The sequence below is a fragment of the Nyctereutes procyonoides genome, unplaced genomic scaffold (assembly GCF_905146905.1).
Source record: "Nyctereutes procyonoides isolate TBG_1078 unplaced genomic scaffold, NYPRO_anot_genome, whole genome shotgun sequence".
Lineage (NCBI taxonomy): Eukaryota > Metazoa > Chordata > Mammalia > Carnivora > Canidae > Nyctereutes > Nyctereutes procyonoides.
Genome location: NW_026575048.1, coordinates 36,142,532 through 36,169,579, shown reverse-complemented (window position 1 = coordinate 36,169,579; position 27,048 = coordinate 36,142,532). Strand labels below are relative to the sequence as shown.

The window sequence follows — 27,048 nt, the reverse complement described above, 5'->3', positions numbered from 1 at the left end:
GTTTCAGAGTCCCCTGTGGCTCTGAAACAGATATGTAGAATAGTCATTCTGCTTTTTTAAAAAAAATGATGGTAAAATATGCATAATATTATTTTAACTATTTTTAAGAATACAGTTAATTCAGTGGCATTAAATACATTCACAAAAATATCAAGAGCAGGTTTGTCCCAGAATATTCACATCCCTTGATGCTTGTGTCGAAACATTTAAGTGAAATCACCTAGTATATTGGTCCTGCCCTACTCTGCTTGGGGGTTGGGATCGGGAGAGACTTGGTGTAGTATCTAGCCACACGGAGGAATCAGAAATATGAATATACCAAGTTGGTCAGCCTCCCAACTTAAATTTTATTAGTCAACTTGTAGATATTCATATTATGACTTTTCTTAGTTAGATATGATGTCAGCTAGGTTCAGGAGTATGTCATTTGTTATATTGGTTTGGAATTTAGGATTTTTAAGATGCTCCAGCATAGTAAAATTTTAATAGAATCGTTTTACCTTCTTAAAAAAAAAAAAAAAAAGCTACTGCAGGGTCAGCTCTTGGTAGTAGTAGCAAGGAGCAAATATTCAAATGAGAACTTTGAGGGGAGAAAGGTGTGAGTTAGGGTTCACCTAACCAGATACAATCCAAGTGTCTATCAGTTTATGAATAGAGAGAGTTTGGTACATCTGTGTAATGGAATACTACTCAGAAATAAAGAGAAACAAATCACTGATACATGCCGTAAGGTGAATGAGTCTCAGAGGCTTGCTGAGTTAAACAAGTAGGACACAGAAGATTACATATTTTAAGATTCCATTTATTTGACATTGTAGTATAGGCAAAACTATGGGGAAAGAAAATAGGTGGGTTGTTTCCTGTGCTAGGTGAAGGAGGAGTGGGGTGACTACAGAGGGTATCAGGGAACTTTTTGGTATGATGGAAGTGTTCTATATCATGATTGTAGTAGTGGTTATATTATTATATGATCTTTGTCAAAACTCAGAGCTGTACATGTAAAATGGATGAATTTTCCTATATGTAATTATGTCTCATTTGTTTAAAAAATAATGTTAATTTTCTTCTTTTGCAGAGTATTGCACTCTACATACTTGGTAATGAGAGCTCTGTTTCTGAGGAATCCTCACAGTATTTATCAAGAATAACTATAGGTAAGTGAGTGTAATAATGTTAGGTTTCCCAAAACAATTTTTTTCCCCCAAAACAAATTTTTATGAATGTTGATATCAGAATTGAAATTAAAAAATGAAAAATTTCCTAAGAGTTTGCTTTAGAGGCCATGTCTTGCCTCATTTTAGAGGTTACCTTTTGTACTGTTACAGGCTGTAGTCCGTAGCTGATTTTCAGAGACCAGTACTTCAGATCTAACAAATTTTATTTTTCATTGTATGTAAAAGGACTATTTTATAGCCTCAGGGAAGTTATTACACTTTCCAGCCTACCAGAGGACTGCTTATTTTGTTTTTTAGGAGTTGTTCGTTAATGAATTTTTATTTCCAAATGTCTTCTACATGTGATATGTTTTCTTTGTGAAGATAACTATTAAAATAAAATTTCATAAAAAAAATAAATAAAATTTCATTTTGTTGCCTTTTAGCCCCCCAAAAGTCACAAGCAGAACAAGAAGAAAACAGGTGACTTTTATTCAGATTGCGCTTGTATATTAAAAATATAAAACACTATTATGTTTACTGTTTCATAACTTCATGTTTTATTCCCTCATAGGTTCAGTTTCAGGCATTCTACATCAGTTTCTAGTCTAGCTGAACGATTAGTTGTCTGGATGACGAATGTAGGTAAGATAGTCCTTGTTACTTTTTTCGTGTCTTTGAGATGCTGGTGAGAACCACCTGCTTCGTCCATTGGTCCTGTTTCCTCACAGTCAGCTAGAACAGAGAGGCAGAAAAGGAGCTCTCACTCTGTGAAAGGTCCTGCAGGACCAAGATCATGGCCCATCAAGCCACACTTCCTTTCCCTGTCACACCTTCCATATCATAATGCTGGCATACCAGCTTTTTATCTCTTGGCAGGTAAGAAATGTTTATTTGCTCTGCAGACTGGCCTCTTCAAAATGGAGACCTATAATCACTCCATGTTCAAACTTGAAGCCATTGTAATACTTCGGTATCAGAAGGGAGTATGGCTGGCAAAATCTAAAAGTAATTATACAGACCCTTCAGGGAATGCTTTTGAAGGATCTAAGCTAGTGATTTAGACTCCAAGATGAGGATGTAGCTGGGAAAGGGGAAGGGGAGGAGGAAAGGAGTTCCTTATTCTTTTGCCAAAGCCAGTGCTTTTAGGCTTTAAACGGAGTAAGACACTAAAGACTATTTTTTTTTTTGAAAGTAAAAGACTAAAAAATTTTTTTTTAAATTTTGGATATGAAGATACAAAAAATGATAGTATTATGTAATAGTATGTTACAAAGTAATAGTTTGATGAATGTGGTGTAATGAATGGTATAATGAATTTGGATTTCCAAATTCTTATTTAAGGAATATTCTAAATGATTTAGTTTTTTGCTTTTTTTTTTATATGCTCCCTTGAAAATTACAATAATTGTCATATAGTATTGCAGGTAGGACACTTCTGCTGAAAAATATTAGATGAGTTCTGTCCATTGGTATGTCATATAATATTTAATAAAAGTGTTATTCTCATATAAGGAAATGTTTTTACCTCAATAATTCATCAACTTTCGATATTAAATAATAGAAAATCATTATAGGAAAATAAATTTTAATTTATTTGAGATTTGAAAAATTTTAAATATGAAGTATGGTATAATACAACATAATGTATAAAATATATGTTTAGAGAATAATAATAAAGTGAAACATTTTTGTGTACTAGTCACCTACCATTAGTAATAGAACATTTCTAGTGTACTAGAAGGCTCTGCATCTCTGCTCCGGGTGATAATCTTCCTCTCATATACCGTATTGCTACAGGTACTCTTGGCCCTACCTAAATTTTGTATTATCTCCTTTCTTTCGTAGTTTTATCATCTTCATATATTGGTTGGTGTTATATGTCTTTGAACTTCATATAAATGGATATAGATATAAATTATTTTTTTCACTCCATCCATGTTGATTCCTCTAGCAGTAGGTTATTCATTTTCAGTGCTGCATACTCCATTGTTTGACTACAGCACCATTTATTTATCCATTCTATTTGATGATAGCAGTGGGGCTGCTTCCTCCCTTCCCTTTTTGTCATAGTGAAAATATTCACTACTGAATATTTTAATACTTATGTCCTGGTGCACATGTGCACAAGTTTCTGTGTGGCCATTAATGGGCCACAGAGGGGGACCTATCTGTACATGTCACATGTTTTCCAAAGTGATGATACTACCACCAGCTGTGGGTGGGGATTACTGTTGCTCCATTTAGTTGCCAACATCTGCTATTGATTTGCTTTAATATTTATCAAGTGAGTGTGAAATTATATTTTTAGTAGTTTTAATTTGAACTTTCATAATCACTTTTCATATGTTTATTGCCCATTTGTGTTTCCACTTTGGGAAATGTCTTTTTGTCCCTCCTGTCTTTACAATTGGGTCGTTTCCCTTTTTCTTAAGGTTTTTAGGAATTCTTTTAAAGGGGCCTTTTATACTAATGCTTGATGGCAAGACACTAGTCTGGTAGTAAGATGAATAAAATTGATTTCTTTTTTGTCAGGATAGATGTCGATTAACTTTAGTTAGGATAATTGGGACAGTGGCAGGTCTGAATGAGAAATTTTCTCCCTTTCATTACAAGGTTTCACTTTAAGAGACTTGGAAACTCTCCCCTTTGGAATTGCTCTTCCTATCAGAGATGCAATTTACCACTGTCGAGAACAGCCTGCTTCAGACTGGCCAGAAGCTGTCTGTCTCCTGATAGGACGTCAAGATCTTTCCAAGCAGGCCTGCGAAGGAAACTTACCCAAAGGGAAATCTGTGAGTGTCAACATAGAAAGTTCAAAGTTTAGCTTTAGTCTCAAAATCAAAGTAGAACTACTCGTTTTTCTCTTGTCTTTTTACAAGTATATATGTTTGTCTTTTGTATGCCATATGGAGTTTATAATTGTGCAGGTCTTCTCCTTCATAAGTTGAACATGGGAACAAGGTTTGTGAAGGCTCTGCCTTGCTTAGATTTCTTTCTTTGAGTCAGGATAAGTGCTGAGTCAGTAGATCCACTACCATGACTCTTTCTCTACTTGTATCATATTGGTAATTAACTACTTTGTAACTATTACATAGAAAAAAGGAGAGTACATACATCCTCAATTTGAATATCTAGCTCTATTCTCTTTTATACATTTTTGATGTGTTGAATTTCTTGAATTTAACTTTTTTTTTTTTTTTAAGATTTTATTTATTTATTCATGAGAGACACACACAGAGAGAGGCAAAGACACAGGCAGAGGGAGAAGCAGGGAGCCTGATGTGGGACTCGATCCCCAGATCCGGAATCATGCCCTGAGCTGAAGGCAGACGCTCAACCGCTGAGCCACCCAGACTGCCCGAATTTAACTTTTTAAATAGGTATAGATATATTTGTTTAATCATAGAAAACTAAAGCCCCAGGAAAGAATTTTTTTTGGGAACTGGAATGGGGGATACTAAAGCTGTTTAGAAGATGTCTTAGGGGGCAGCCTGGGTGGCTCAGTGGTTTAACGCTGCCTTCAGCCCAGGGCGTGATCCTGGAGACCCGGGATTGAGTTCCATGTCAGGCTCCCTGCATGGAGCCTGCTGCTCCCTCTGCCTGTGTCTCTGCGTATCTCTCTCTCTCTCTCTCTGTCACTCATAAATAAATAAATAAAATCTTAAAAAAAAAAAAAAACAGATGTCTTAGGTTATTTGTCCTGAAATTCTATCCTTTGCCAGTCTTCCTCTGCTTTTATGAAGAATGGGTTCTAAGAAGCCTACAAATAGAAAATGAAATGCATCATTATTCTCTAATTATCTCTCTTTTAATATTAGCCTCTTTTAAAACTTAAAAATGGAGTTTTAACTACTTTTTCTAGAACTGTTTAACTTAAAAAAATATAAATGGTAGCACTGCATTACTGTAAGGATCATAGAGGATTCAGGGATGACTTTCCCACTCCTAGTGACTCTTGTACTTTTTTTGAGAGCAAGCCAGCAGGGGTGGGGGTGGGGTGAGCAGGAAGAGAGGGAGAGAGAGAGAGAGAAAATCCTGAACAAGCTCTGCCCAATACGATGAAGCTGATCTCACAACCCTGAGGTCATGACTTGAGCCTAAATCAAGAGTTGGATGCCTAGCCAACTGAGCCACCCAGGTGCCCTGCTTGTGGTTAGTTTTTATATTCCCCAAGAGAACAGCACAAATTTGCCTTATCTCATATCAGCTTTGAACCAACACATATCAATCAAAATATTGTAACTTTGTAATCCATATTAGGATTTAGGCTATTAATGCTTCTTCGGAGCTCCAAAGTCTATATCAAAATTTTATTCCTAACATCATAATTGCCTACTGGATCTGTGAGAGAAGCAGTTTCCGTGGGACCTCATCTCCAGCAGGATTGGCCCAGCACATCTCTCTTAACCCATACTCATATAATAGTTGAATTAGTGTTTGTCCTACTTTAAACAGAAAACCTTTTTTTTAATGCTAATAATATGATTATACTTTGCTTTACCAAGATAAATTTTAGCATGTAGACCTCATTTCTTACAATGAGTGAGAGCAGTTGAACATTAGCACTAAAACCAAATGGTATTGATAATCTTTGATCTGTATTTATTTATTTATTTTTTAAGATATTTATTTATTCATGGGAGGTATAGAGAGAGAGGCAGAGACACAGGCAGAGGGAGAAGCAGGCTCCATGCAGGAAGCCCAATGTGGGACTCGATCCTGGACTCCAGGACCATGCCTTGGGCCGAGGGCAGGGGCTAAACCCCTGAGCCACACAGGGATCCCATTTGATCTGTATTTAGATGTCATTTTAAGTAATTCTAATCTAAATTCAGTTTGTTCAGTTGTTTGAGGCTACCATTTAATTTTATTTAAGGCTACCTTTTATGACTCATCTAAATTCAGTTTATCAGCTATTTGGATCTATACTTTATAGCTAACTCATACGGGAGAATAGTTTCTTTTAAAGTTAGATATTCCATAGGAACCATATGAATATTTATGAACTAAATAAGAGGGTAAGTCATTATCTGCTATCATTATTTTTAGGCTTCTACATTATGTTATGAAACTTTGGCGTTTTAATCTTTTGTTAAAGGAGTGTAAAATTCTTTCCAGGGTGCCTGGATGGCTCAGTCAGGTAAGAATCTGCCTTCAGCTCAGGTCATGATCTCAGTGTCTTGGGACTGAGTCCCACATAGGGCTCCCTGCTCCAGTCTGCTTCTCCTTCTGCTTCTCCCCCCACTTGTTCTCAGTCTCTTTCTCACATAAATAAAACCTATAAAAAAAAGAGTATAAAGTTCTTGAGGAAATGAGAAGATTTCATGCTACTCACATCTAGGTTGCAGTGTGATTGAATTATTTGGATGGGGAAAGCTCATAGAAAACACATGTTGAGCTTCTGAGGACAATGATAATCAAGGGATTAAACCTCTTAATTTGTTTTGCTGCAGTTGCTTTCTGATTAAGAAATTTTTAAGACATCTTTATTTAAAAACAAGGTGAAAATTGATCATGGTCCATTTAAAGTATTAAAGGAAGAAAATATTGTTCAACTTCCTCCAATCTGTGACATATATCCTTCCAGGTTGTTTTTTTTATGCTTATATTGATCGAATATAATATTTATGTTTGTGTAGGTTCTTTAGTGATAGTGAATGGGTTTCATATTCTGCTTGCAGTTATTTGTTACCTTTTTATGATATTTAGGATACAGTTAGATTTTTATAATTTATTTAGAATGTTTCTCTCAATGGAATCAGCTTTCTGATTATTGTTCTGAATTTAATGTTTTTCCGTTGGCTCAGTAATTTTCCCAAGTGGGCAATATAATTGTACTTTTAAAAAAGACTTCTAGATTAGAGTCCTAGGATACACTGTGAACCTGAAACAGCCTTGCTTTAGAATACATATATTCTCTGTATGATAGAGTCACAGTACATCATCCTGTATATTCTACTGATCAATAAGTGCGTGGTGATTGGTTTTTAAATTATTATTACAACCAAGTCTGTTACTCAGGTGCTCTCATCAGATGTTCCTTCAGGAACAGAAACTGAGGAGGAAGATGATGGAATGAATGACATGAATCAGGAGGTTATGTCGTTAATATGGAGTGAAGATTTAAGAGTGCAGGACGTGCGAAGGCTTCTTCAAAGTGCACATCCCGTCCGTGTCAATGTTGTACAGTACCCAGAACTTAGTGACCATGAGTTCATTGAGGAAAAAGAAAACAGGTGAAGGAAACACGTTGTTGTCTCTTGTCAGTGTTTTTTAACTCTAAAAACCCTAAAAAAGTAGTACAGAGTTAAAAGTACCATGTATTTTAAGTTTTTATCCAACCTCAGTAAACCATACTTTTTTTTCATAATGTTTTGGCATTTGATAACTTAAGAGTATCTGATGACATAAGTGACCCTACTCCTCTTGAATTACAGTTGTGTGCTATTTAGAAAATATGACTCAGACTATTTTGCTTAGTTACCTTAAGAATTTACATCAAAGCAAAACACTGAGCTCATTCTTCTGTATTTTGATGAGGAAAAAAATGTGTGTATATATATATAAATGTTTTAGTATAGTTTCAACTTGATATCAGTATTTTTTTCTGATATTATAGGGAATACACTATAAGTCTTCTCTATTACCACTTTCTAACATATGTTATATCCCTTGATAATTGTAATATTCAGTAGTAACCATCTCATGAGATTCTAGAGTTGTTGTCTTAGGACAGTTCAATTTATATTTGAAAATTCTCTCCTGTCCTGTTACCTGTCTTGTCTCTGTCACCTGTTACTTTCCACTACTATTTTCTGGTTCTCCTTGCTTTGCTCACAGTAGTCCTGCTTTAAGAGGAAGGAGCATCCACACATAGACACAGGGTGCCGAAGATCTGAGTTAGTCCTAATCTGCCTCACTGTTTCCTCTTCCATGTGTACCTAGGTGTTTGTCACCTATAGCTGAGGAGGCTGAGGGACAGAGAAGTTGTGTGGGAGCATAGTGGCTAGCATGGGCTCTGGAGCCTTTCTTGGCCACTGGATGTCTTGGGATGAATTACTTAACTTCTTGCTGCCTCAGTTGTCTCAACTATAACAATAGGCATAATTATAGCATTCATACCTCATATGGTTGCTCTGTGTGTAGAGTGAGTTATATCTATCTAGTGTTTAGGCCACTGCCCAGTACGTAGTAAAGCTCAGTGCATTAGCCATGATCATTAACTGAGCTTATCGATTCTATGATGCTAGTTTAGTTTTTCTGTTTTGTTTTTATCTTTATAATCATTGATGTCTCAGATAGAAGGGATTACAGTATTATTGTTTTCAACAGTTTTGTGGATTATGTTTAAAGTTTCTGCTTAAAAGTTCTTTGGGATGTGGCCTTGGATTTTTTCTGATTCTAAATTAACATGGGGCAGTGTTCCTGAAGAATCTTGGGACAGCAGATTTTTCTCACCAAAAAAACTAGAAAAGCAGCTGTATGTATAGTTAGGGAGAGAATGTGCTTATAAATAGTTTTGTCTGCAGAGAAAATGTTAGCCTCTGATGGGATATTTCTGTGTCTTCAGGCATAAATTCTGTTAAGTGTTTTCCTGATTTTAACTGCCCCTATTTCTACAATTTGTTTGATTTTGCTTTAAGTGGCTACATGGAATGTGATTTAACATAGAAAAAAGTTAAGAGTAGTGTACTAGTTTCAAAATATGGCCCATAGAAGCCATTTTAACCCTGAATATAGCAACTTATTGTATTATTAATCCTATAAATCTTAGTTATTATGTAAGTGAAACTAATTATTTTTCCCCTGGAGATACCAGGAACTTGTCACCTCCAGTATAGGGACTTACTTTCCTTTCTTGTGTACAGGTCACATAGGTGGCACTCCTGAGACAAAATGAGGAAATGTAAACGTAGTTATTTTCCTTTGAGCCTGTTAGCATCAGAATGGAATTTTTTTTTTAAGATTTATTTATTTATTTTTATTTGTGATAGACAGAGAGAGAGAGAGAGAAAGAGGCAGAGACACAGGAGGAGGGAGAAGCAGGCTCCATGCCGGGAGCCCGACTCAGGACTCAATCCCGGGACTCCAGGATTGCGCCCTGGGCCAAAGGCAGGCGCCAAACTGCTGAGCCACCCAGGGATGGCTCTGGGGGGCCAGAATGGAATTTTAGATTTTTTCTTTTTGGTTGCCAAGGGAAAATTAGCTTGGTTTATAGACCAGTTGGTTTTCACTCAAAGCAAATATGAAACAAAAGAAAGGAAATGTATCTCTCCCTTAGAGTTTCTAAGGGGAACAAGAATAAAAGTGAGAATAACCATGTTTGGATGATTCATCCACATCTTTGTGTGAATTTACTCTGATGTGATTTCATCTTACATAGAAGTTCTTCTTTTGGAATACTTAACTATGGATTGCATTCCAGTTTTTCTTTTGCTTACAAATTTTTTACATGTTGGTTTTGATTTTAATTATAGATTGCTCCAGTTGTGTCAGCGAACTATGGCCCTCCCAGTAGGACGAGGAATGTTTACCCTATTTTCATACCATCCTGTTCCAACGGAACCACTGCCTATTCCTAAATTGAATTTGACTGGTATGTTAAATTCTGGTCTCAGTGAGAAAGGAAAATGATTAAGTATATTTTTAGTGAAGTTATTGAATTAGCTAAAGCCAAAGAAATGTTCTTTCTATCCCCAGTGATTTCACATATCAACCACTCTAGCAGTTGTCAAAGCTCAAATAGCAAATCAAACTAAATATTGTGGGAAATAGCATGTAGCCCATTACTAAATTTGCTTATAATGAGACCATTTCATGATATGGAAAGGCACTTGGGAAAGTTTAGAAAGATATTGATGATGGTGAGATTACTGAACTTTAGTCTTAAAGTATAATATGTAAAAATTTTGTATCTTAATGTGTCTTGTTATATGTTATTACTATCATCCTCATTCAGAAACAAAAAAAAACTAAGCATAAAGAAAAAATGCTCATGTATAATATAGTAGTCCTGTTTGCTAGAGTGTTAGCGTTTTGGTATATATGGTTCTCAGTTTTATTTTTCTAGTTTGTAATATTATATATTCTCAGGAAAATTAAATCTGTTTTAGACATTGTTTTTAAATTTACTGTAGAGTGAGCATCCTTTCATATCTAGTACACATAGATACACAATTATATTATGTATATGTGTAGGTAGGTATTGTGTACAGATATTTTTATCCAATAACTTAATTTTTTTTTGATGTATTTTACACAAATAATTGTAAAATAGTTTATGTAAAGAATCTGATTTTGTTGGAAATTATCAGTTTTTTTGCTATTATAACCATGCTGTCAGAGTATAGTTATTTAGGTTAGTTGCTTTAGAACTCCTAGGACAGCAAGATTTTAAGACTTTGATGTAACATACATTCATATTACCTTTCTGATTGGTTGTGTGGATTTTTACTTCTGTGAGATCTAAGTGTGCTCATTTCCTAGTATTGATTTCAATGGGTTTTATAGTGCATGTTCACCTGATGCTTGTGTGAATATGTTCTAAAGGTGACAGTTGTGTGCAATTGAAATTATTGAAAATCCCTGAAGTATAATATGTGTGGTTTTACTTGTACGAAATGTACATATCATACACACAGTCATGTATAGTAGAATATAATATATCAGTATAATTCCACAATGTCTTAAGTTTCATAATTTAAAAAAATCCAGGGTCCCACTCAGGTATGTGGAGAGCATATACTTTTAATAACATATGGAAAATGAGATCACATTTCATCTCCAAATTATACCTATTCTGGAGCACTAATCTTATTTAGAGACAGAAGAAGCAGAGTTACCTTCAGTATTTGAATGGTTCTCTCCCAGAGATGAAGCAGTGTGGCAAATCTGAATAATAACTGAGTCTTCATGGTGAAAGGGGCATAGAGGTGTTCATTCTGTTAGTCTTTCAACTGTTAAAAGGTTTTTGTTTAAAGAATTTGAGTTAAAAAGAAAAGAACCTCATGTAAAACTGGCAAATGTTAAAATGTATTAAGTTTGGGCAGTGATACGTGGATGGGTATTAAATATATATGAATCACTTTTTTTTCCTTGAATACATTTAGTTAAATTTGCATATTCAGAATGTGTTTCTGACATGAGTCCAAACTTTTATTCTTTTAGCCATTCTGGTAAGCTCCCCTCCAAAAAACTGTTATTATCTTATTTTAATAATAAATTAATTTAGGACAAGATACTTTCTTAAAATAGCTCCTTAACTTGCACTGGTATTAGTACTTTTGTATGTTATTCTTATTGAAGAAAATTTGCTTTACCCTTTGCCAGTCATTTTCTCTTGTGTAAATACTCTTGTTTTATGCATATGATGAATTGTTTTAGAAAGTTCACTTGTTCTTTCATTATTAATTTCTGCCTTTTTAGAAGTTAAAAGTACACCTCATGAACTTGTCACCCAGTGTGACGTTGTCATATACCAGCATTTGAGTTAGCTCGTAGGTACACAAAGCATATGGTAAAAGCAAATATATTTTACTTTGTGTGTGAGTATGTGCATACACACTCTAATTAAGACATTGTGGATCTATCTGAAATTTATTTTACATAATTTCAGAACTCCTTTAAAACCATATTTTCAAAATAAAATAAAATAAAATAAAACCATATTTTCAAACTTGTGAACTGTATAATTTTATGCAATATTTATAGAATAGTTATTTTAATATTCATCTATGACCTGATATAGTTAATACAGAGCATTAAAAATATAAAAAGAATTTGGTAGTTGCCTGTACACAGTGGAGATCCAAAAGAGAACTAAAAGACTCGGGAAAAGGAATTCACAGAGCATGTAGAATCATGAACATTTAATTAACAGTGTTCTGACAGAAGTTGACCATAAAACTTAATTTAGCAAATACTCTTTATGGTTCACTGGGTAACTCAGGTCTATAAAATGATGCCTTTTTTTTTTAATAGGGTTTTCTGAATGCAATTTGGCATTTTTAACAAGGGCATATAAGTACTTATACAGAGGGAGAAACACATATAGTAAGAGAGCAAATTTATAAAGGTCCTCATCTCATTTTACAGTGTATTTTTCATTAATGTCCAGAGACAACTGTAGGATGGCATTTATGAAATTCACATCAGTGTCATCAGTTACAGGTTGAAATTTATTATTCATATAGTTTAACTGTGATGTTAATCTTCACTTTATATTAATAAGCTTACTTCTGTGTGAAAGAAAGGTTTCGAAGTAGTGGGTATCCTAGTCAGATCTGTATAAAGTTAAATTAGTATCAGTTATCTTATAGCCCCATGTATTTTAGCAAAAAGGAAAATGAATTATTTTATCTTAAAATTTTTTTTATTTTAACATTTTATTTGATTATTGTTGATGTACAACGTTACATTAGTTTCAGGTATACAGCATAGTGATTCAGTAACTCTGCATGTTATGCTCACCACAAGTATAGCTACTGTCTGTCACCATGCAGTGACTGTATTTCTAGTGCTGTACCTTTTATTTCTATAACTAACTTGTTCCATAACTGGAAGCCCGTATTTCCCACTCTCCTTTATCCATCACCTTACTCTTTCTTTTCTCTGGTGATCATCAGCTTATTCTCTGCATTCCTAGGCCTGATACTGTTCTTTGTTTACTCTTTTCTTTTGTTTATTAGATTCTACATATAAATGGGATCATATGATAATTGTCTTTCTCTGACTTATTTCACTTAGCATAACATCCTCTAGGTTCATCCACGTTGTTTTAAATGGCAAGATCTCATCATTTCTAGCAACTGAATAATATTCCTGTGTGTGTGTTTGCGTGCGCGCGTGCGCACACTACATCGTTATTCATTCAGCTGTTGATGAATGTTTGGGCTGTTTTCCTATAGGCTCTTGTAAATAATGGTACAGTAAACATAGAGTGAATGTATCTTTTCAAATTAATGCTTTTGTTTTTGGAGGGTAAATAACCAGTAGTGGAATTATTGGATCAACTGGTATTTCTGTTTTTAAAATTTTGAGGATCCTCCATACTGTTTTCTACAGTGACTGTACCAATTTATATTCTCACCAACAATACGAGGGTTACTTTTTTCCCCCACATCTTCACTAACATTAGTTAATTCTTGTCTTATTGATTCTAGCCATTCTGACAGGTATAAGGTGGTATTTCATTGTGATTTTGATTTGCATTTCCCTAATGATGAGTGATGTTGAGCATCTTCTCATATCTGTTAGCTATCTGTATGTCTTCTTTGGAAAAATGTCTATTCAGGTCCTCTTCCCGTTTATAATTAGGATTTTTTTTAATGTTCAGTCATATAAATTCTTTATATATTTCGGATATTAATCCCTTATTAGATATATGATTTTCAGATATCTTCTCCCATTCAACAGGTTTCTTTTTTGTTTTGTTGATGGTTTGGATTCCTTTGCTTTGCAAAAGCATTTTATTTTGATGTGATCCCAGTAGTTTATTTTTGCTTTTGTTTCCCCTGCTTGAGGAGACTTAGCTAGAAACACATTGCTTTGGCCTGTGTCAGAGAAATTACTGCCTATGTTCTCTTCTAGGAGTTTTTTGGTTTCAGTTCTCACATGTAGATCTTTAATCCATCTGGAGTTTACTTTTGTATATAGTGTAAGAAAGTTGTCCAGATTCAGACAAATGAATTATTTTATATGTGCTGCCGAAGCAAGCATCAGACAATGACTTATTTTGAACGGGGCTTTTCCACTTTGCATCAGATTTAATGCACATGTATTAAACTCTAAGTACTCATTGTAACCTAATATCATTCCAATTATTATGGGGTTAAGGGTTTCGAATGTAGAAAAACTAATCTCTATTCTTAAAAATATAAATTGAATAATTTTGGATTTATGAATTATTCTCTCAATTTTAAATTTGTTTGCCTGAATAGGACGAGCCCCGCCTCGGAACACAACAGTAGACCTTAACAGTGGAAACATTGATGTGCCTCCTAACATGACAAGCTGGGCCAGCTTCCACAATGGTGTGGCTGCTGGCCTGAAGATAGCACCTGCCTCCCAGATCGACTCAGCTTGGATTGTTTACAATAAGCCCAAGCATGCTGAGTTAGCCAATGAATATGCTGGCTTTCTCATGGCTCTGGGTCTGAATGGGCATCTTACCAAGCTGGCTACTCTCAATATACATGACTACTTGACCAAGGTGAGACTCCCAGCTCCTGGCAGTGTGCCTCATTCTGGGTCACTACAGTAGCTCCTAATTGTTCTGTTTGTTTTTCCTTCTTCATTCTTGTACCCCTCAATCCATTCTTCCCATAGCAGGTAGAGTAATCTTTCTAAAGTATATATGGGAATATATCACTTCTCTGGTCAAAACTGTTTAAAGAAGTACTTCATTGTTCTTGATACACATTCTGCATATGTGATCCCACTTACTTGTCCAACCTTACTTTGTACCACTCAGCTCCTTGTTACCCACACACCAACCACAGGGACTGGCCATTTTAGCTCCTTGGCAAACCACATTCTTCCACTTCAGAGTTTGGCAAACCAAACTTTCTTGGCATAAACTCTTCTACCTTTATTCCATAAAAATTCACCACTTAAAATATACAATGCAGTAGTTTTTAGTGTGTTCAAAGAGTTGTGGATCTATTACTGCTGTTACATTTATTTTTTTTATTTTTTAAAGATTTATTTATTTATGATAGACATAGAGAGAGAGAGGCAGAGACACAGGAGGAGGGAGAAGCAGGGTCCATGCCGGGAGCCCGACGTGGGACTCAATCCCGGGACTCCAGGATTGCGCCCTGGGCCAAAGGCAGGCGCTAAACCGCTGAGCCACCCAGGGATCCCCCACTGCTGTTACATTTAGAACATTTTTATCAGTCCATAAAGGACCCTCATAGCAGTAGCAGTCGCCCTCCATTCCCTCTTCCTGCAGCCCCTAGCTACCACAGATCTCGTTTCTGTCTCTGTAGATTTGCTGAATTGGGCCTTTCATATAAATGGAATCCTTCAGTAGGTGGTCTTTTATGACTGGCTTCTTTCTCTTATCATAATGTTTTTACAGTTTGTTTATATTGTTTCATGTATCAGCACTTTATGCCTTTATATTGCTGAATAGATATTTTATTGTGTGGATATACTGTGTTTATCCATTCATCAGTTGGTGGATAGCTGGGTTATTTCTACTCTTTAACTGCTATGAACAGTGCTGCTATAAACATGTATGTTTTTGTGTGGACGTATGTTTTCATTTCTCTTGGGTGTATTTCTAGGAGTAGAATTGCTGGGTCGTATGGTAGCTGTTTAAATTTCTGAGGAACTACCAAACTTTCTAGAGAGGCTGTAACCTTTTTACAATCCCACCAGCAATACATAAGGATTCTAGTTTTTCCAGATTCTTACCAACATTTATCTGTCTTTTTAATTATACTCATTCTAGTAGGTGTGAAGTAATATCTCGTTGTTTTGGTTTGCAATTTCCCTGATGGCTAATGATGTTGAGGACCTTTCATGTGCTCATAGGCCATTTGTAAGTCTTCTTTGGAGAAATGTCTATTCAGATCCTTTGTTTATTTTAAAATTGGGCTATCTTACTGAGTTGTATTCTTTGTATACTGGATACGAAGTCCATTAACAGATAAAGGATTTGCAGAAATTTCTGCCATTTGGGTTATCTTTCACTTTCTGATGGTATCTTTGAAGCACAAAAGTTTTTAATTTTAATGAAGTCCAGTTCATTTATTTTTTTCTTTAATTGTTATGCTTTGGTGTCATATCTCATTGCCTAACCCATGGTCCTAATCCATTAACACCTGTGTTTTCTTCTAGGAGTTTTATAGTTTTAGCTCTTATATTTAGTTCTGTGGTCCACTTAGAGTTCATTTTTGTGAGTGATGTAAGAAAGTGGCCCAGCTTTATTCTTTTGCATGTGGCCTACAATTATCACAGCACCATTTTCTGAAGACTGTTTTGTTCCCATTGAATTGTCTTGGCACTCTGTGGTCACTTGGCCATTATTGTGAGGGTTTATTTCTGGATCACATCAGAGCCATTTACATGTTTCTCTCATCTGACCTCATTTTCTCCTACTTTCTAAAGCTGAGTGCCTCCTTTTCTACCACTTTCCTGGCTAATTTATATTAATCCTTGAGGTCCTATTATATAGGTTTTACTTCTTAGAAGAGTCCTAATAATTCTTCAGCTCCTCCTAATCAAAATAAGGCTTTTTAAAAAATACTGCTTTGTATTATTTTATATTTTTTCAATATATTGCTTTTCAATAATATATTTGTGTATTTTTACTTCAACATTTTTTCCCCATTGGGGGTCTAGCATCGTGAAAGTAAGGACTGTGTCTGTTTAGTTTGCTGTTGTATTCTTGGGGCTTCTCACTGTGCCTGTCAAGAGTGCTTCCTGAAAGTACTGGCAGGCAGTACTTTATTTAAGACTATGTATTTATTTGGTAGTGACTGATATTTCATTCTGCTTTCTACCTTAGGGTCACGAAATGACAAGCATTGGACTGCTCCTTGGTGTTTCTGCTGCTAAACTAGGCACCATGGATATGTCAATTACTCGGCTTCTTAGCATTCACATTCCTGCCCTCTTACCTCCAACATCCACAGAGCTTGATGTTCCTCACAATGTCCAAGTGGCTGCAGTGGTTGGCATTGGCCTTGTATATCAGGGAACAGCTCATAGGCATACTGCAGAAGTCCTCTTGGCTGAAATAGGTATGGCAATTATAGTACTGTGTCTTTGTCAGCATAGATTGCCCACTCCATAAGAACCAAAGTAAAAATGGTAATAAAATTAAGGAAAAACAGTAGCTTTTGTTAGAATGTGCTGACCCATATAAAAAAGATGGTATAAGTAATATTTTCCAAGGCTGATACTAGTGAGCAGATTATTAATCTGCACGTTTATTTGGCCAGCCCATTGTTGAGCTCCAGAGATCCCATTTAATGAGGTAGGCTGTGGTCTTTTTCTTTTTTTTTTGTAAGATTTTATTTATTTATTCATGAGAGACATAGACACAGACACACACAGGCAGAGAAATAGGCAGAGGGAGAAGCAGGCTCCCTCATGGAGCCCAATGTGGGACTTGATCCCTGACCCTGGGATTACGACCTGAGCCAGAGGCAGACTCTCAGCCACTGAGCCACCCAGGCGTCCCATCCTGTGGTCTTAATTATACGTGAGAGTGCTATTTATCCTGCTTTGTCTTTACTAGGCAATATCTAGCAGTGATCTGCACTTGAAATGCAAAGTTGAGTATTTTGATCCTAGAAATGGTGTTCATTCTGTTGGACAGTAGTACTTCCAAGAGAAAGGAAGTGATTGACCCTTGCTTTTCCTCCTTTACGTGCTGGTGGGTATGTTGGTAATGAAATGGATTTTCTCTGTTTTTAATGGAGCCTAAACCTTTTGGAAATGTGTCTTCTGTATTATCTTTTTCTGACAATTGGAAATGCTTTTGGCATTATTATGTTCATTAATTTAGATATATAGTTCCTTGCTTTGTTCAATCCTACTCAGGATCTTTCCTACATATATTTCAGGATGTATTGTTGAAGATATATTTTTCTTTAGAATGATTGTTAATTAGCTATTGCCACAATAATGCTACATAACAAATAGCCACAAAATTGGCCTAGCATCTCAGCTTTAGGCTGTAGATCTGTGGGTATGCTGCTCCAACTGTACTCCAGATGACTTATTTTTGGCCCACGCTTGTTTTATGGTGATAACAAACGGTCAGGAGGGAGAACCAAATAATAGAAGCACATTTCATGCCATTGCTTACATTATGCCAGCTAAGATCCCAGGCCAAAGCTAGTCATGAGTTCAAGTCCACCATAAGGCTCTTGTCAAGAGTATGGATGTATGTGTGTATGTGTGTGTGTGTGTGTGTGTGTGTACACAATTTTTCACTGTTGAGCAGTGAAAAATTGACACCAACAATATAATCTACTACAGTGTGAAATATTCACAAAACTGAAATTTTTCTATTACCAAGATATGTTATAGCATAAGTTGGTCTAAGAAACATTTATTCAGAAGAAACTCAAGAGTGGCTTTTAAAGCTTGTTCATATGCAAGGTGAATCATAGCACAGCCTTTTCATGTTGTATATGGAGGATTTCATCTAGATTCATATGCGTATACTCTTATGTAATTACAGTCAGAATGTATATATATACTGTTTTTATATTGCCCTTTCCATATATCATTGTCATAAATGTTTTTAAAAATTAATTTCATATTGTGTAATATCTCATTGAATTGGTGTTCTGTAAATTGCTTCTTTTTTAATTTTCAGTTTCTAACTCTTTGCTATTTTTGTGTAATATTGGTTACATTTGTATAATATATGTATTTTTTTAATTCCTTTTTTTCCTGTGGGTAAAATGCCAGGACTATGAAATTTGTCTTTGACAGAGGGCTCTTTATATATAATACATTTTGCTGCCCTAAAGGGTAGAGTTAGAATTAGGGGGTGCTTTTTAAAAGTATGAATTTTATATTAAGCCAGAGTTGTAGGATCCACACACACAAATTCTACCATAATAGAGTTCAGTATCATATAGATTCAAAATAAGTGTCTGAAACATAATACTTAACTTAAAAACTTAGTATCCTTCCTGCCCATTATTAATGTTTGAATATGTGTTTACCATAACTAGTGAGTAGATTGAAAATAGCAAAACAAAAACCAAATGTAAGATTTAAAAATTAAAACATTTTGAGCATTCGTCCCTTTAAATATTTTTTTCTACTTCTTGATAATTTTTTTTGTTTTTCTCTAAATAAAACCCAAAGTTTCACAGTGTCTAAAAGTCACTGCTTTCAAATTAGTACATTCAGAGAACCATTTGGGGCTTTATTTTGTTGTAAACCAATTGTTGTGAATACCATTTGTGATAATGTCCTATCTTTCTAGTGGGGCTGTATAGAATCCATGGATCTTATTAGAAAGCTAATTCTCAAACATACAATAGAAGGCCTGCTTGAACTGTGTTATTTTCTGTTTTACAGGACGGCCCCCTGGTCCTGAAATGGAATATTGCACTGATAGAGAGTCCTACTCTTTAGCTGCTGGCTTGGCCCTGGGAATGGTTTGCTTGGGGGTAAGTACTCTCTGAAACTTCAGATGCTTCATTTATGACATTTGCATGTTGAGACAAATGATATTAACATTTAACTCTGAATACCACTCTACCTCACTATGACTTAACCTGATTCTCAGCTTTTTTTCTTTCCTGGATATTCTTCAAAGTGCTAGAATTGTAGTGAAGAGTGGGGCTTTGAGATTTTTATCCCCTTGGCTTAGAAGTCAGAGTTCATAAATGAACCTAGGGAATGAAATATTTTTTTTTTTGTTTTTTTTTTGGAAATGAAATATCTTGAAGAATTTAAGATATGAGATGAAGTGATAGCCCCCCAGACAGGAAAAAGAAGACTGTGAGAATGTATGTATGATGGGGAGCTTTAAGTGTCTATAGTAGTTGCTAGAGATAAACCATGACCTTCTTTTGGCACCCCGGTATTCACTGGGATCTCAGAATGTTGCCATACTGTTTGCTTTATGAAAGAATGCACTACCACCTTGATCCATCTTAACCGTATCCATGAGACATAGTATAGAATTATCATAATTCATTATGAATTGAATTAACATTTCATTAAATGACTGTGTCACCTGGAATGTGGGTTCCTTGAGAGCCACCAATACAGTGTTAACACTGAAACTAAATTGTATAAAGAAAGTTCACCATCTGTTAGGTTTTTGATTCTTTGCATTTGACACATGAACTAAAGAGGCAGATGGTGCAATGGAAAAGTAGCACACTGGGAATTGGGATCTTGATTTGCTCCTGACCAGTGAGTCCTATCCATTAAGTGTTGTTTAGTGGTTAAGCAACTCCATGGATTGTTTTATATCCTTGTTTATAGCCAACTCTGCTGGTTATTAGCTTTGTTACCTTGGGCTTTGTGTGTGTGCCTTACTTTCCTCATCTAAAATAGTAGCTATTTGGTAGAATTATATTAGGTAAATTAATCCACGTTAAACAGACAAGTACTAGAAACAGTAAGTGTTCAATAAGTTTATTATTATAGTTATTGTTGCTGAAATACTTCATAGGCACAATAATGAAAGAACTCAGGTGTTTATAGTTCAGGTTTCATTTGCATACCTAATATTTTCTTTTATTGTTAGTATAATTAACTGTATTTTGAAGCCTTTATTTGTGAAATAAAAGTTTTAACTTGAACATATATGTATTGTAATTCATTTTTTTTTTAAGATTTATTTTTTATTTTAGAAAGAGAGTGTGCAAGACCAGGGTAGGGAGGAGCAGAGGTAGAAGAAGAGAGAGAGAATCTCAAGCAGGCTGCCCACTGAGCATGGAGCCTGACGCAGGGCTTGATCTCATAACTGAGATCATGACCTGAGTGGATGCTCAACCTATTGAGCCACTCGGGTACCTCTAAGTAATTCTTAGTGTGAATAATTAAGAACTTGTTTGAATATTAAGTCTTGGGTAATAGTTATTTTAATTTAAAAAACCCAAAATACCTTGCTTTGAAGTTAGTTCATTCTTTTGTCATGGGTATTGTGAATCTTATTCCATAAGCTTTCCTTTTTACATGTTTGCTATTTCATTTTCCAGCATGGCAGTAATTTGATAGGTATGTCTGATCTCAATGTGCCTGAGCAGCTTTATCAGTACATGGTTGGAGGTCATAGGCGCTTTCAAGCAGGAATGCATAGGGAGAAGCATAAATCTCCAAGTTATCAAATCAAAGTAAGTCCAAAATAAAGCCAACAAATCAAAATTCTGGAAGTTAAGTCAATGTGAAAGTAGTTTTCTTACCAACGTTTGTAAATCTGTTAATTTTAAGCATAGGCTAGTATTTAGAAAAACTTGTAACAATTCAGAATTCTTTTACATGAATAAACTTTTTCTTTTAAATAGGAAGGAGATACCATAAATGTGGACGTAACTTGTCCAGGTGCCACTCTAGCTTTGGCTATGATCTACTTAAAAACCAATAACAGGTATCACATCCCCTGACTCTATCCCTTGCCATGATAGTATGACTTCGTTTTTGACATCAGTAGTAAAACTAAATTATCTGAATGTGTTTATTTTCCTTATACTAGATTAACCTGATTTTGATTCTCTTCAGTACTATAGGTTATATAGATTTTTTCTAGAAACAATGTTTTACTATTTTATTTTTTGGCAATGTAATTGCCAAATTTAATTTATTTTTTATAGTTGATGTCACTGACAATTAAAAAATGCTCAAATTCTTTTTTATTAACTATGCGTGTTGTTTCAGGATTGGTTAAGCCAGAAACACTTAGCATTATTCTATTCTTGGTTACCATTTACAAAAATGATTTCTACTTAGTTCAAGAACTTTCCTAATAATCTCACCATCTTCCTTCCCAATTCCCAATAATTATTGCTGGACACTTGAAACTAGACTTTTCTAGAATAAACTGGTGTTTATTTTATATTTTACATGGAAGAGTAAGTTGGGTAGGAGACATTAAGCCATGTTTTAAATGTGAAGCCTTTTAAGTTAAAAAATATTCTAAGGTTCAAGAAATTTTTCAGTATTGTAAATTTCTACTATTAGAAAAAGTGAATAGATGCAAAATTAACAAGTGGTTAAAAACAGGTATTCATCTATTTTGATGAATATGTATGTCAATGTTTTCTTGGTAATGGAGATATTTCTGTGAACAAAACAAAAAATATCTTTTTTCATAAAGCTTATGTCATAGTAGGATAGACATTCATACATATTAAATACTGTATTAGAGGATATAAAGTACAATAGAAAGCAAATAGGGTAGTGGAGGGAATGGGGATAAGTGTTTTGAAACCTGTCTTGGGATTCCTGATTATTCTCTCCTTGAGCAATAATGCTTATTGGTATCCTCCACCAACAGATCCATTGCAGATTGGCTTCGAGCTCCTGACACCATGTATTTGCTGGATTTTGTGAAACCAGAATTTCTCTTACTTAGGGTATGGTACTTTGTAATTTTTTATTTCTTGCTAACATGAGGAATCTATTGTGTTTTTCAAGTTAGCTTGTGAATATTAATGTTTCTACAAGGGAACCTTTTACTATTAATCCATTATCTAGTTGTAATTGGTAGTATTCTTTTGAAATTTCCCGGATGTAACTTGTAGGAATGCCAGGAAGCATAACCATGTTGCTATATAATACCTGGAGTTGATATTTCAACTTCTTGCATTATTCAACAAGCAGTAAGTGGCTGGGTCTTCATTACTGCCTTATTTTACATTCTTTATCAAGGATGCAGCATTACTATTAAGAGTATAATTAATGACAATAACTATTTGACATAATTACCTACATTTTTCCCTTTATTCTTTAATTTTAAGCTTGTATGTTTTTAGCATTTGAAAGCCTTTAGGTTATATAGACAGTGCTAAGATTCTTCTCTTTGATGAAGCAATTTTTAAAAGTCCTCTAAACTTTGATAACAATCAGCTCAATTTTAGGGTATTTTTTTGTGTTAGAAATCTTAATCTGCAATTTATTTTAATATGAATTTAGCTTAGGTTGATATTATGTACTGTATTTTTCAAAATTGCTGTCAGTTGGGAACTGATTTTTACCTTTTAATACTACCATTTTTATAAAATCTGTGAACTTCGCCTGCTCTAATTAATTTTGTCTGTTACATTTTTAAGACACTTGCTCGATGCCTGATTCTGTGGGATGATATTTTACCAAATTCCAAGTGGGTTGATAGCAATGTTCCTCAGGTGAGTATGTATAATAAATATTGTTATACCTTTAAGAGCATAAGGTACGATTTCTTGTGGGATTTTCCAAAACCCTATAAAATACTTTTTTAAACAAAGGCAATATTGATGATTTATAATATGTCTTGAAAACAGGAACTTTGAGTTTGAGATTGCTGATCACAGTCTTCCCTTTTGGCCCCAGATCCTGAGAAATTGTAGTATTAAAAATTAAATATACCAAAGTACCCTAACAAGGTATTTTTGACATTTTTATCCTTATTAAGCTCAGATTTATTTTAAGATACTATTTTATTTTGTGACAAGTTTAGATCTCATATATATTAACTGGTTTTAATTACTTTATAGCCTATTTATTTAATAAGCCAAATAGTTAAAAATAAGCAGACGCTTTTTTAAAACTCCAGATCAAATATTGTAACTAAATATTGCCCTTGCAATCAGCTGTCCATGTCTGGTGGTTTCAGGTCCTTTTTCCTTATGAAATAAATCTGTTTATCCTTGAGAACACTGTAGTGTTTCATCCAATATTTTAATAAGAAAAATTTCAAAATAAAGGTTGAAAGAACTTTATACAACACTCATATCACCAGTTGGATTCTGCAGTTAATATTTTACTATGTAAACTTGTTTAATCATACATTCATTTATTCTCTATCTAATCCATCATTTTTTGATGAATTTCAAAGATAGTTGCAGACAGTAGTATACTTTTCCTTAAATATTTTGACATATTTCCATAAATATTTGGCATATGTATCATTAACTAGAATTCAGTATTTACATTTTCTTTTAAGATAAAATTTATATATGATGAAATCCACAAGTTTTAAATGCACTATTTGATAAGATTTGACTAATGCATATGCTCATGTAAACAAAACTCTATCAAAATGGCCAGAAGTGGGCAGTCCGGGTGGCTCAGTGGTTTAGCACCGCATTCAGCCCAGGGCCTGATCCTGGAGAGCCGGGATCGAGTCCCACGTCAGGCTCCCTCCATGGAGCCTGCTTCTTCCTCTGCCTGTGTCTCTGCCTCTCTCTGTGTCTCTCATGAATAAATAAAATCTTAAAAAAAAAGGCCAGAAGTGCACTCCTTCCATGTCCCCCTCCATCTATACTCATCCCCCACTCCCAAGGCAGCTTATTTTCTGAAAATAAATTAGTTTGCCTTTTGTAGAACTTTGTATTCATGGGATCACATACAGTATATATCCTTTCATATAAGACTTCTTTCACTCACCATGATTTTGAGATATCGAGTGTATCAGTAGCTCATCCTTTTTAAGTAGTATTCCATTCTTTGAATAGTCCACAGCTTCTATTTCCATTGTCTTTTGTTGGATACCTGGGTTGGTTTCAAGTTTTAACTATTATGAATCAAACTACCATAAATACCTGACACAGATATTTTTGTGGATTTATATTTTAATTTCTTTTGAGTAAATATTTAGGATTGAAATCTACTTAGAGTAGTTATGTTTAGTTTGATAAAAACTGATAAACCTTTTTCCAAAGAGTTTATACCATTTTACTCTTTGACCAACAATTTATAAAAATCTAACTGCTGCATATTTTGTCAGTATTTGGTGATGTTAGTCTTCAATTTTAGCTCTGCTGGTAAATATGTAATGATACCTTACTGTTGTTTCACTTTGCACATTCTGTCACTCCTTTCTCAAAAATTAGATGACTGATAAATAAGGGTTTATTTCTGGGCTGTCTGTTCTGTTTCTCTTTAATCTGTTTGCTGATCCTTATGCCTGTATGAAACTGCCTTGATAACTATAGCTAAATGACGAGTCTTGAAGTCAAATAGTGCATATCTTCCAATTTTGTTCTTTCTCATGATTTTTTGCATACTCTAGGTCCTTTGCATTTTGTGTAAAATTTAGAATCATTTCATCCTTACTGATTTAAAAGTCTGGTGAATGTAAGTGAAATTGTGTTAAGTCTATAGATAAATATATGGAAGATAGATACGTAAGGACTGAGTCTTCTAATCCAAGAATATAGAAACTATTTAGGTCTTTTAAAATTTTTCTGAGAAAGGTAAAGGTCTTGAGCAGTTTTTACTGTGTACATTCCTAAGTATTTTATGTTCTTTCATTCTATATTAAGTGGAATCTTTATGTAGAATTTCATTTTCCAGTTGCTTGCTGGTATACAATTGATATTAAATAGAAAATTGATATTTGTATGTTAACTTTTTGACCTTTGACATTTAAATGCATGTATTCGTTCTTATAGTTGTTTTGTAGATTCTGTGGGATTTTCCATGTAAATACTCATGTTTTCTTTAACATGATTTTACTTTTTCATTTTTATGCCTTTTATTTCTATTATTTTAACTTAGTGAAATGGCTAGGATCTTAAGTAGATTGTTGAATAAAATTGAGAGTGAGCATTCTTACTTTGCTCCTAGTCATAGATGAAAAGTGTTCGATATTTCACGAGTAAGTATTTTTCACTATAAATGTCCTTTATTAGGTGTTGAGGAAGTTTCCTTCTATTTTTAATTTTTTTTAAAATTTTTATTTATTTATGATAGAGAGAGAGAGAGAGAGAGAGAGAGAGAGAGAGAGAGGCGCAGAGACATAGGTAGAGGGAGAAGCAGGCTCCATGTACCAGGAGCCCGATGTAGGATTCGATCCTGGGTCTCTAGGATCGCGCCCTGGGCCAAAGGCAGGCGCCAAACCGCTGCGCCACCCAGGGATCCCTATTTTTAATTTTTAAAGAAGTTTTACCATGAATGGATGATGAGTTTTACTAAATGCTTTTTCTATATTTAGCATTTTTCTACATTTTCTGATATAGATAGATTTTCTCTTTTATTATGGCAGATTGCATTGATTGGATTTTGTATATGTGCTGCCAAAGTAAGCACTGCATTGATTGAATTTTGAACCAGCAGAAAAACACTGTATTCCTAGGATAAATCCAACCTGATCCTTGTTTATTATTATTATTATTTTTATATATTGCTTCATCTACTTTGGTAATAAGTGAGAAGTCTTGAATCTCTTTATGTATGATTCTAATCTGTAATTCTACTTTTTTAAGAAATATTTTTGTAAGATTTTGATAGTAGGGTTATGTTGGCTTCATAAAATGAGCTGAGCCTATTTTATCCGGTTTTCTGAAAGAATTTTAATATTGATGTTATTTTTTCTTAAATTTAATGTTTAATGTTTCACTATTGAAACTAGTTCAGGTGTTTTTGTAGGGCAAGTCATGTAATTTGTTTTGCAAATTTGTAATTTTGGTAACGTAGTTGATTTCTTTAATAGGTAAGTGCTATTCATACTTGTGGTTTAATATTTTGTTAGTTTTGTTTTTCAAGAAATTTAGTTCAGCTAAGTTGGATTTGTAATAAAGTTCATACTACATCAGTATGTATGAGAGAGAGAGAAAGAGAGGCAGAGACATAGGCAGAGAGAGAAACAGGCTCCTTTTAATGTCATTGGGATCTATACAGATAACCTCTTCCATTCTTCATAGTAATAAATTCTTTATTGGTCTAACTAATTCATTTTGATCATGTTTTTAAAGAAGAAATGCTTGCTTTTCATTTTTTTCTGTTAACTGTTTTCATTTAACTAATTTCTGTGCTTACCTTTAATGTTTTTTTTCTTCTATTTTTTTGGGTTGACTTTGCTTCATTTTTCTAGATTCTTATTGTAGGAGCTTAGATCATTGCTTCATAGACTTTCCTTTTCTACCTGTAAAGCAATAAATTTCCTTATATGTATTGCTTTAGCTGCATCTACAAATTTCGGTATACGCTTTTTTTTTTTTATCATTTAGTTGAAATATTTTCTAGTATCCCTGTAATTTGTTCTTGACTCATGGATTTCTTTAGAAATGGTTTTTTTTTAAAAAAAGATTTTATTTGTTTATTCATGAGAGACACACACATACACAGAGAGAGAGAGAGAGAGAAAGAGGCAGAGACATAGGCAGAGGGAGAAGCAGGCTCCAAACAGGGAGCCCAGTGTGGGACTCAATTCCGGGACTGCAGGATCACACCCTGAGGCGAAGGCAGATGCTTAACCGCT

General features: G+C 34.5%; 1 protein-coding gene across 3 annotated transcripts in view; it reads left to right on the top strand.

The window, feature by feature from the left end:
• The window catches only part of ANAPC1 (anaphase promoting complex subunit 1), a 108,489-nt gene that overhangs the window by 39,358 nt on the left and 42,083 nt on the right, over window positions 1–27,048 (top strand). For 2 of the 3 annotated variants that reach the window (XM_055327479.1, XM_055327480.1), the window contains exons 22-34: window positions 1,076–1,154; window positions 1,601–1,637; window positions 1,729–1,799; window positions 3,771–3,949; window positions 7,167–7,393; window positions 9,635–9,753; window positions 14,096–14,367; window positions 16,672–16,906; window positions 19,212–19,303; window positions 20,849–20,983; window positions 21,155–21,237; window positions 22,144–22,222; window positions 22,919–22,993. In XM_055327479.1, coding sequence (XP_055183454.1) covers window positions 1,076–1,154; window positions 1,601–1,637; window positions 1,729–1,799; window positions 3,771–3,949; window positions 7,167–7,393; window positions 9,635–9,753; window positions 14,096–14,367; window positions 16,672–16,906; window positions 19,212–19,303; window positions 20,849–20,983; window positions 21,155–21,237; window positions 22,144–22,222; window positions 22,919–22,993 — 1,683 coding nt within the window. The remainder of the gene's footprint in view (window positions 1–1,075; window positions 1,155–1,600; window positions 1,638–1,728; window positions 1,800–3,770; window positions 3,950–7,166; window positions 7,394–9,634; window positions 9,754–14,095; window positions 14,368–16,671; window positions 16,907–19,211; window positions 19,304–20,848; window positions 20,984–21,154; window positions 21,238–22,143; window positions 22,223–22,918; window positions 22,994–27,048) is intronic. The other variant, XM_055327481.1, reaches the window with a different exon arrangement.